The sequence below is a fragment of the Genypterus blacodes genome, unplaced genomic scaffold (genome assembly GCF_046128005.1).
Source record: "Genypterus blacodes isolate CSIRO-AG114 ecotype Tasmania unplaced genomic scaffold, CSIRO-AGI_Gbla_v1 ptg000003l_1, whole genome shotgun sequence".
In the NCBI taxonomy this organism is placed as follows: domain Eukaryota; kingdom Metazoa; phylum Chordata; class Actinopteri; order Ophidiiformes; family Ophidiidae; genus Genypterus; species Genypterus blacodes.
The window spans coordinates 824,872-834,037 of NW_027466817.1; the positions used below are offsets into that span (position 1 = coordinate 824,872).

Below are 9,166 nucleotides of genomic sequence, written 5' to 3' on the forward strand. Positions count from 1 at the left end.
CGACGGCACATCACCATGAGCAAACATGGCGCGTGCAGTTGCTCGTATTGTGAAGCTCATTTGCACCTGGTTTGTGTTTTACTGAATCACTTCCACCGTCCATTGGAATATTGGTGTCAAGATATACTTTGTTTCACACCACTTGCACATAGGTCAATTGCACAAAATGGGCCTTTGTCTGTGCTGTTGCATCTGTGTTGTAATGGAGGCGCACTCACAACTGAAGAATATCAGACACATCACTGAGTACAGTGTAGTCTTATATCATGGTAGCAATAACTATAAACATTTACCTTTGAGTCGAATTGATTTATAGCAAGGGATTTATATTGGATTGTATCAGTGTATCTAATAACGACCCGGCCTCTGACCGAGTGTATCCTGCATGTCTGTTTCATAACATTAACCAGTCCTTCAACCAGCAACAACAACTCATTGCACAGCATGATTACGGTTTTATTCCGAATACTAACATGCAACGACAGGTAGGCAGCGAACAGATACATTTCTGATAGTCTTGTATGACAATCAATACCTCCACCCTGTTTCTTTGGCCGCCCGGTGGCAATCAACGAAAATCGGTGCAGCAGATCATTTTTTATGAGCGAGGATCTGTGTGTAGGCGTGTGTGGTGACGCAAGGTGTCCTTGTGAACCTGTCCAAATTGCCATTTGGTTGATTGAGTGGCATGTAACGTATGGAGGGCAGTGATGAGGCATTAGTGTTGCAGGCATGCAAACGCCACAGGTCCCCGGGGAGCAGTGAAAGTGGAAAAGATTGACATATGAATACGATGTTATGCTACAGGACAATGTGTGGGCGTCTGCGTCTGTGTATGGTCGCGATGTAAAACAATCACTGACTGACAAGTGGCCAACCTGTGTCAAATAACACCACTCAGCACAGTTTTTGCCCATTAACCTTTCTAACCCAGCACTTAATAAAGCCTATTCAATTCAGAGTAGCGGCCTCTTAAAACAGCCACTTCAACTTCATAACCTAATGGACAACCAACTTAGCCTGATTTATTATCCACCACTACAAAAATCATAGATGGCCACTTGAAAAGAGTTGTTACCAAGCTGGGTTTGCACAGTGGAAAGCAAAGTGAATAGTTTAATGTGGTTTGCCTTTTTTTTTTTATATCTCAGATGTGTAGACCACAGTGGGTGTCTGTACACCGAAGCAGAGCTGTGGCCAACAATAATTCACCCTATCAATAATTAATTAACGCATATTAAACTGGAAAAAAAAGGAGAAAAAATATAAGAGAAAAGATAAAATCACTTAGAGGTTCATGTATTTTGTTGCACAGTTTAAGCCCTAAATTCTACACTGAATCACTTCATGTTTCACTGAAGAACGTCACTGTATCAATGCTTTTAGTTGCAAATGGAAAGGCCTGAATGAATTTGTGTATCTGCACTCGTGACCTAATACGATGGACTTATTCCATAGACACACACAATGCGGTTAGTTTTGGTCTGTTGAGAGTGTATTGTACTTCCTCTGACCTGCTTGGAGGCCTGTCATGCCCACAACAATAGCAAATTGCACACATGTTCGACATGTTTAATATTTCCTCCCAACCTGACATTGTTGGGAAAACCCTGGGGACCAGCGAGGACAGTGAGAAACAGATGTTATAAACCTTTTGTATTGGTTTGGGCTGCAGGTTTGGCTCATTCTACTCTCAAAAACATGCATGTTATGTATCATAACGGGGGGGAGTATTATAAGTGCAGTTAATTACATCTTTCATTGAATTTAGTAAAGTGTCCCACAAACAGCAGGGGGGTAAATTCGGGATTAAATTTCTCTGTCTCTGGACAGTAGGCGCAAATTAGCAAAGGTGTATTAATGTTCGCATTTTGTGGCACTGTCCCTGGTGCTGAAAACACAGTTCAATCACTAAAAACAGATAAATCATTTTCTCCACATCCAAAGAAAATATTCAGCACACTAAAGAGGAGTTGCAGTGGTTTGGGATTTATTATATGACACCTTCTCTTGTGTTTTGTGTCACACCATCTTTTCTTTTTGGCACCTGAAGTTGAATTGCTTCCCTGTAAAATGTTGAAATATTTTAATTACTTTATTTATACTGATTAGTATTTCTATTTCAATATCACCAAATTAATATTTGCATTTATTTTCCGAGCTTCTTGTGGGCGTTCAGCTGCACCTCTCATTCAAGGCACCAAGCTGACTGAAACAGAAGGAATCAATGTAACAATATCAGCTATGGTGGCACATTGGCACTGTAAACCTGATGGATGAACTTGTTGATCTGTGGCACCTCCAGTGCTTGTACAGTGTTTCTGCAAAAGAAATGCCCAGGCTGTTTCCATAATTTCTTCCATTTTTCTTTTTTTGTTTCAGGTACTTATGTTTCTGTCATTCTTTTTATTTGCTTGCTCTAAATGGAATTTGTTTTTGTGCTGTTTTAGTGCTTTTGGGACCAAACTGTGTGTGCTTCTCCACACACCACAGGGCCAACATGTGTGGTTGTGGTGGGAATTCATTTTGATCCCATAAGATTCCTATAATTCAGGCATTAGGCATTCCTGAAAAAAAGATCACTGTCTGCAGTCTGTGGGGGCGTAATATTTACTTCAATCTCACCACTCTGTCATTTCTCCATGGACCTGATTACTTCAGCAGGTGTGGATGCTGCTTTTTCTGCTGCCAATGTAATAACCAGAAATGGAAAGTGACAGTGACAAATGATAGCTTGTCAAACATTCACTTTTGCTTCAACATGTAAACACATTGTTTGTGATCATATTTTCTAACTTCTATCTGAAGACAAACCAGCATAGAGCAATCAGAAGGCTGGATTGTTGTTGTTTGTTTCAGAATAGAATCAAATTCATGTCTTATTCTACTAAATGAGACCAGGTTGTGAATACATGATCAAACCTAACATGCACAGAATGAGCCTAGGCATACTGACATGTCACTCTTTCTGTCTGTGTGTCTGTGACGCCTGTGGAGCTGCACTGATGGCTGATGTCAGTGTTTGAGCTCAGGTGCTCAGGCAGAACAGTGGCAAATTTCCCCGTTGTTCCAGACCAGTGGATTTTGATGAGTGGTTCGACGCAGCAAACTGACTGAATTAGTGGACAGGTTTGCTGTGATGTAACGAAAAATAAAAATGGACAAGTGACATGTTTCTGTCTGGAAGCAAAGAATGAAAGCTGTTGATCTTTTCTAGTTCATTTTCAATTTCACCCTCAATGCTCTAATTCTACTTGTGTGTCTCTGCATGTGTGAGTTTTGTGTGAGATAACTTTCTAGGCTCATAAAATCGGCCATTTTGGTTCTTTGCTGCCATCACTTGGACAGTGTGACCGTTGTCAGTCAGCCATTACATGTCTGTGTCCTGGATGTAATTAAAACCTACCTGCCCCTAATTAATGAGATTACCTCTGTATTGCCCTGCCACTCAACCCAGGCAATTTAGTGAAGGAAGGCAGAGTTTGCTGCAGTTAATTACTGACTAACTGTCTCTGCCCTGAATGGTGTATGCCTGGTTGGACGGCTGCGGAAAAAGAGGTGCCAGTGCAGATTGTGTGTGTGTGTATGTGTGTGTGTGTGTCTTGTTTATTTGTATGTGATGTGTGGGTGTGTTGTTATAGCTCAAAGAGAAATAGGCATGGTGAGATGAGAAAAAAACACCAAATGAAAATAATCCTGATAGGATTGGGTGATGAGAGGACACAAGGGAGTGGCAGAGGAGAAATGAAGTGATGATGCAGAACAGAAAAGGGCTGGAGAGAGAGAGAGAGAGAGAGAGAGAGAGAGAGACAGATAGAGAGAGGAAAGCGAGAGCAGTGTGACAGAATGTTGATGTTTGTTCTTGTTTATTAATTTATTGAGAAATCTCTCCATCTCGCTGCACCGTCAAATCCGGTGATACCTGTGTTCTCTACCTGCTATGCGTGTAGGTGTGAGTGTGTTTGTGTGTGAGCATGACGACGTAAGCTTGTCAGTGTGAATGTGCGTGTGTGTCTGTTTGTTGTGTCACTGTCAGTCTCCAATGAGGACTTACACTGGTCAGCCAGCTACCCTCCCTATTGTCTCATCATTCTCTCTCTCTCTCTCTCTCTCTCTCTCTCTCTCTCTCTCTCTCTCTCCCCCCCTCTCTCTCTCTCTCTCTCTCTCTCTCTCTCTCTCTCTCTCTCTCTCTCTCTCTCTCTCTCTCTCTCTCTCTCTCTCTCTCTCTCTCTCTCTCTCTCTCTCTCTCTCTCTCTCTCTCTCTCTCTCTCTCTCTCTCTCTCTCTCTCTCTCTCTCTCTCTCCCTGTAGGGTGGCCATTACAGTGAGGCCCCTCAGGCCATGCCACATCACAAACACACATACAGCACAGACACACATACAGCACAGACACACATACAGCACAGACACAGACACAGACACACACACACACACACACACACACACACACACACACACACACACACACACACACACACACACACACACACACACACACAAATTGCATAAAATATGTTTTGATAAGCATACATACATGCGCACACACACACACACACACACACACACACACACACACACACACTCATTATCCATCTATCTATCCGGTCCTGCTGGAGGGCCTCGGTGAGTGGGCCTGAGCCCCCCTCTGCAGGCCCATGCTGGGGCCTTGGCCACATTAGCAGCCTGGCTGGGGACGGACTGCCCGGCTTGCCAAAAAGCCTCCGGCTAACGTCACTCCACAAGAACTGGCATCCTCTCTAGAAGCTGGAATGGCCACAAAGTGTGAAGGATCTAATCCGATTTCACGCAGGGTTTTTTTGTGATGTCCTCAATCACTTTGGGGGTACATTTGGGACGCATTCCACTCAAAATAAATGTGTCATATGAGTGGTGAATATGATCTACACTCACAGGGAATTATTGGATTAAACGGGTTGAGAGCAGGACAACACTTAAATAGTGTGAAAAAAAAGCAATGCAGCAGTTAGAGCACATGGAGCCAGAGTGAGCTCCTCCACAGTCATATCATAGAACAGGAAGGTTCATATCCTTAGTGAAATTATATCCTGCAGCTATACTTTCCTTCCATCAACATGGAAATCATCATACCTGCATAGGGGATCGGGGCATCTTTGTCCAGAGCCACCAGAGGGGGGTCCAGCAGAACCACATCAGTGTTTTCAGTGATGACCCCGTGATACGACGTCTCAATCCACGGCTTGTGTTTATTCACTGAAGAGACAGAAAGGAGAAACTTGGTTAAATTCAGTTTTTACATCGAACGTTGCCCTCGATTTGAGAGATTTAGCTTTGACACGACAGATACACGCACAAGCCCAGCATCCTCACATATTTCATTTTGCTCTTGGCAAGGGCCACCAATTTCCTTTTCCTGAAACATACTCTTCTCGCTAAACTCAGATGTTCCCCGCAGGTTTCACAACACTGCGCCAAGGCTTGATCAATGGCCACCACTGAGCTGCCAGATGAGAACGGAATCTTCGACCAAGCCAAAGTGCACAAGCTGAGGGTCTGATTAAGGGACATCATTGAGTAAACATCCCCCTGGGTCATGTGTGGCACTTTGCTGATCCACCCGTGTGATACTGTCCTCTGGGTAAAACTTAAGTAATACTCCCAAACATCTAAACAGCTCTTTAGTGCTTTTAATGGAGCGGCAAGAAACATTCAAAAGCTTAAATTAGATTTTGTCCTCTTTCTATAGCAGTGGGTGCAGAATGACAATGTGAGGTGAACTGAGAGGAGATGCTTTTTACAGGATATGATATAAGTTTTAATAGGGAATATGCATAAGCAATCATTCCTCTCTATTCACGGAGGCAAACCAGACGCAGAGAGTTCTAATCAAGCAATCATTGTCACAGACCACTTTAATTACTCACCCAATATCAGTAAAAGCCGCTTCACAATGCGAATATCCTACGCCTATACAAAGAATGTTTTACTACGGTTGTGAACAAAATGAATGGCATATTTATGAGATTAGGTGTTTTCAGCGACCATCACAACTCCACCAATATGATGAAACATCACTAAAATACAAAATCTCTAAAATATGTCCTTGCAATCTCCAACAACTCTCCGACAACGACAACAACTTTTTTACTGTTTCTTTGACAACAGCACTATTCTATAAATAGATTAATCATGGCAACGATTCTGTAAGTGCCTAGTGAGTACAATAATGGGCTTAGCAACGGCTAGTAATTATATTTTAGAATAGAAGCAGAAGCAAGGGAACCTGGGAAAACATGCTTGATGGATGCATATGCATGAGTGTCGTTTAACGGCCGCGATACATTCAGATGAGATCATTTGCGGAGGCCAGAGAGATGTGAACACATTAGTCTATTAGGTTGTGATAAATATGCATGAGTTTGATATTGCTGCAAACCGTAAGGGGTACAGTGGCGCCGGAGCTCAAACTTTAAATGCCAAACCGTGTCATTTTGGGAATGAATATCCTGCTGACATCGCTGTGCAGGAATTTAAAGGGGAACATGATTTGTATACGTCATCACTGCCAAAGTTACAACCAAACCTGTGGTGTGTACTGTTACTGAGCTTTGAGTTTGAGTTTACTTTAGTTTGTGTTTTCTAGAATATTCTGTATAACTTAATATGCATATTGTGTATACCAATACACATTTCAAAAGGTCATCCACCCGAGTTTTGTCAAAAATGCATAACAGCTTTTTGATCCTACTCATAATCAAACAAAAAGATGCAGTGGAAAAGAGAGAAAAACAGATTCATACATTCAAAGTCTCACAGTGGTTGAAAAGAGTCATTCCCCTGCTATAACTTTAACAAAGGTCATGACCTCCATAAATGTGTAATACAGGGGATAACACTTTTTGAGCACAAAAACATGACAGCTAATGAGGAGTCTGGAGAACGGAAGGGTCTGGCCGTCACCTGCTTATTCAGTCTTCCAACGGCTCCCAAGCCCTATTGACCTTTAAATCCTTGAAGCTCCAGTTGGTGCTGTTCACCACGACTGCTTAGCCGTGCCACGCTGACTTCAATATTCTGTTAACAGCATTACCATCATTTTGTAACAAGTCAAACACTGAGCCCAGCTGTGACACTTTGCTACAGCATGCAACACACACGCCTGTACGTGGGGTTAATGGTGTCTCCAACCTTCATCATGCTGTGTTTATATATAATATATGAAAAAGCACATCCTGTCCATTGGGGTTCCACCTACGTCAGTGTAAGAAACACACTGGGCCCTTCTTAATAGAACGGGGGTTCATGCGGTGACAGTTTGAGACAAGGCCGCGAGGTGGTGTCCTCACAAGTCCAGAGAACAGACAGACGTGTTCATTTCTTCTTTCAAATAAAATGGCTAACAGGGGTTGGGTCATGTGGGAGAGGCAGAGCGATGTCTGAGTGAGGCCATCAGCCCCAGAGGATTCCCGGGGGAAACGTTGCGGCTGCATACAACGATAGGACTCTTGGCTGCAGGTGCTAATGCCTTTGACACTAATGATTAGCTACATACTCCTCCATGGTGACTTAAATCAAAACTAAACACGGTTAATCCACCAATCGATGCCGAGGAAGCATGACACCCGCACAGTCCTGTCTACGGTGTTTCACTCTGCAGTTAGTGCGCACACACGCACACGCAAACACACACGCGCACACGCACACACACGCACACACAAACACACACAAACTATTTGTTGCTATCTTAGCTTCTGATTGTTCAGGTTGTGTATCTCACACACACAAATATTGTCCGTTCAACATTTTGTTTGAACTCTTGCCTACTGCCTTCAAGCTTGAGACATCTTCTAATAGGATGTGTGCTTAAAACACACACACATACACACACAACAGACCTGAGACAAAACACCACCGCTGCACTCCGTGTGACCCCCATTTTTAAAAGAAAACACTTTCATTGGCTCCTAAAGCACCCGCTAAATGGCATGGGATGCGATAACCTCTGTTTGTGGCTGGAGGAGGGGTCAGGGCCGCAGCATGAAAACCTGGTGGTTGTTTGGCAGGGACTTAACTGCCAGACCTGAGATCCATCAGCCCTGTTGCATCTGGAGGATGTGATGGAATCAATCACATGATCTGCTTGTTTGATACCTACTTGTTATGTTTGCAGCAGATAGGAATCAAAATGACAAAAACACTGTCTGAAAACAGAAAAAGAAAGCTGAACCTGCAGGGTGAATTCTGTAACGGCTGCTTTAAGGTGGAGCAGGGAACAAACCTCCTCTTCTTCATTCAAAATCCCTCAGAAAACCACTGAGAAGAATTTAGAAACTCCTGAATTTATTTCACACATTAGAGGCAGCTATCCACTCTTTCTCTAAATAAAAGTGACCCATGACTGCCTTCAGGTGTTCCCTGCTCTCCGCTCTTAGGTGCACTGACTGGGCAGCAATTAAATGAATGCATGTATAACTAATACAGTTCCTTTTGTAATTTTGGCTCCCCCCAAATGTGGGATGTTAAAGGCCACTGAATCATTTTTGTTCTTCGAATCAATTTAATTACGGAGAGACGAGGGATACAGTTATCATACCACTACAGGATAATACAATCATCCAGTGACAGCTGAAAGGTGAATGTCGGCCCTTTAGATGCCCTTTACCGCAGGCCGTTGGTCACTGTGGCTATCTCCCGTCGCCATTTCACTACCAATTAAGCTGAGAGACATGGATTTGACTTGAGGCTCCGAGCATGGCCGAGACACTATGACGGCTGATTAATCTCTGACCGGGCGACGGTGTGCGACAGCGTCTGCGGTGGGTGCGTGTCACTGCTTAACTGCGATCCGAACAGGCCCAGAGGGAGAGCGGAGGAAGAGAAACAGTTGTAATTAAAAATAAATCTGTAGGAAATTAAACTCTGATAGATAAGGTCAACAAAAGGGGCCGTGATGAATACATCAGCATAATGAAAAGTAAATGCAGCGGACAGAGCACATTACTGCGACCAACAGGCAATTACAGCTACATGGCAAGTAGGAAACCCAAGCTCTGGACTCTTGGATGTCCATCAATGGTGCCGCTGAGAACTATTGAGATACAGCCTGGCTCTCTCTTTTCTTTTCTTCCTTCCTTCTGTCACTATAATGTCACACTGGTCACTGCCTCCTTTGAACCTTGAAGATCTCT

At 43.3% G+C, this 9,166-nt stretch overlaps 1 protein-coding gene across 1 annotated transcript in view; it reads right to left on the minus strand.

Annotated features, from left to right (window-relative positions):
- LOC142992657 (calsyntenin-2-like) overlaps positions 1 to 5,277 on the minus strand; it is a 126,056-nt gene extending 120,779 nt beyond the window's left edge. The window contains 1 exon segment of the mRNA XM_076143163.1: positions 5,109 to 5,277. Within this exon segment, the coding sequence (XP_075999278.1) occupies positions 5,109 to 5,277 (169 nt within the window).
- Positions 5,278 to 9,166: the final 3,889 nt, after the last annotated feature.